The sequence below is a fragment of the Arachis ipaensis genome, chromosome B07, assembly GCF_000816755.2.
Source record: "Arachis ipaensis cultivar K30076 chromosome B07, Araip1.1, whole genome shotgun sequence".
NCBI lineage: Eukaryota > Viridiplantae > Streptophyta > Magnoliopsida > Fabales > Fabaceae > Arachis > Arachis ipaensis.
In genome coordinates, this window is record NC_029791.2 from 98,310,957 (window position 1) to 98,313,452 (window position 2,496).

Consider the following 2,496-nt stretch of genomic DNA (forward strand, 5'->3'; position numbering starts at 1 on the left):
TTGTTATTGTAAGTGAGATAACAATTTTCTAATTCAATACAATGCTCTTTTAGTAATGAAGTTGCATTCTAGCACATAATATTTATGTTCTCTTCTCTCTGTTCATAGATGAATATTGTTCTTTCAAAAATCTGTTCATATATATCAGATACATCTCAGAATCTTATTTTGATTTAATTATTCAAAAAGTTAGAATGATTTCAATATACACTCATATTCTTGCAAGATTAAAATAGCATATGTTTTAGTAATTTATTTGACNNTAAGTTAACTATATATTATTTGTTCATACTATATTTAATAAAATATAATAAAATTAAAATATAAATAAATAAAAATTTCATTAATATAAAAATTAATACTTATTAATAATAACAAAATATCTTTATTATTAAAAAGTATCATAATTTAATAACAAGATGAACACTACTTAATTTAGAAATCTTGAGTTTAGATCATGCTTTTTAAAATTTTGAAATTTTTTTGTTGACCGATTTACATTGATTTTCATCAGATTTTGACTAATTTATACCGATTTTCGCCAATTTTAACCAATTTATGTCGATTTTCAACCTTAAACCGTTTTAGAATTAAACCGAATCGATTTAAAATCTGATTTACCAATTTCTCAGCGAACTGGGGTCCATTTCGATTTTTACATTTTACTAGTATCCAGGTAGTCGTTAGAAATTAGACATAGAATAGAAACATTAGAGGATACCAGCGTGTCAAGGCACGTGATGTCTCCGCATCCACAGGATAGAGGAGCGTTTTAGTGATTCCGTTATTCGTTATCCGCAAACACTACAGCTGGATATTCGCTCCTCCACACTCAACTCCTTTTACTTTTCCTTTTCACTTTCCTTCCAATTGTCTTTTCAGTTTTCACTCCTATATTCTTTTCTATTTTCAACTGCACACTTATTCGTGTGCTTCAGTGCTTGTGCATGTGCATGTTAAGAAGTATATAAATACTCTGATTGTCCCCAAACAACATCACTGGCTCCCTCTTCTAAACCAATATTTCATTATTCTTATAGCAATAGCTATGGTGGGGGTTTTCCGGCGTACCGTCTCATTCCCAAACAAGAATCCCAACCGTCCATCACAAAAGCCGCAGATATCACACCACATCAGGTCCATCAGTTTGCCATGCAGATCACACCCTCTCATCTCTCAGATCAAGGACGACATCAACGGCCTAACAACCTGGGCCTCCGCTTCCAAGTTCCACCCTCAGACACACTCTAGCCTCTCCCACGCCCTCACACTCCTGACCGACACACACGACACTCTTCACGATATCCTCCAGCTACCTCAGACCTGCGACTCCCTCCGATCGAACCCTCTCTGGGTTGAAAACCTTCTAGAAGATTTCCTCCGCTTCGTTGATGTCTACGGAATGTTCCAGACCTCAGTCATGTCCCTCAAAGAAGAAAACTCTGCAGCTCAGATGGCTCTTAGAAAGAGAGACCGCTCCAAGCTTGTGCTCTACGCTAAAGCCAAGAAGAAAATGGCCAAAGACATGGACAAACTCGTCAGTGGAATCACGTGCGTCACACATCAAATGCACCTTCCCACCGCCTCCTCCTCCTCCTCATTATCCACTGCAGCGTTCGCAGCCGCTGGGGAAGCTGAGCTGGCGCGTGTGATCTCCGACGTTATCAGCGTAACGGTAACGGTTTCTGTTGCTCTCTTTAACGGCATCGCGGCTTCGTTTGCATCCAGGAGGATGACATGGACGCAGATGGCGAAGTTGTCCAGTATAACAGGAAGGAGCAATAGCACTAGATCAATGAATTATAAGGAGCAGGAAGGAATTGAGGAGCTTCTGGAAGCGGGCGCAGTGGAAGCAGAAGGGCGTGGGAATAATCTGAGAAAGAAGGGAGAAGAAGAAGTGAGGTTAGTTCTGAAGAGAATGAGGGATTTGGAGAGTTGCATATGTGGGATCGAAAGTGTTACTGAGAAAGTCTTTAGGGCTCTCATCAACTCAAGAGTTGCATTGCTCAATGCTCTTACCCTTACGCAGTAAATACCGCAAAATAATTACAAAGAAAAACAGATAAATAAAAAGATTACGTGCTGTTTTTTTGTTATATTTTGAGATATTTTCCTTGTAACAACATACAAGCATACTGAAAATGAGAAAAATAGTCCATCATGTATACATAGCGTACAAATTTCTACTTTTATTTTTATTCGGTTAATAGTCAAAATCCTCTTTAAAAGATCACTGATTTTTATTTTGGTCTGCAAAAGATAAAATTAATCAAAATGATTTTCAAAAGATAATTGTATAGGTCAAATTCGTCCTTCTATCATCTGAGTGGCTTAAAACATTAAATAACAGCGTAACAATTCCAAAAATAACATAATATTGTTTATTCTTTCCCAAGTCGTGATACGACATCGTTTAATCTCCAAAATGGATATTCAAGCGTTTCTTCCCATCACCATTCCTCAATTTCTTTCCTTGAAAGCGCGATCCAGAACTTC

General features: G+C 37.2%; 1 protein-coding gene across 1 annotated transcript; it reads left to right on the forward strand.

The window, feature by feature from the left end:
* On the forward strand, nt 723-2,167 carry LOC107608296. The gene has a single exon (XM_016310132.2). The coding sequence runs from the start codon at nt 1,049-1,051 to the stop codon at nt 2,030-2,032; it is 984 nt and encodes a 327-aa protein (XP_016165618.1). The 5' UTR covers nt 723-1,048; the 3' UTR covers nt 2,033-2,167.

Excerpts from the sequence above, each read along its gene's own strand:
- LOC107608296 (XM_016310132.2), top strand. The coding sequence starts at position 1,049 with ATGGTGGGGGTTTTCCGGCGTACCGTCTCATTCCCAAACAAGAATCCC.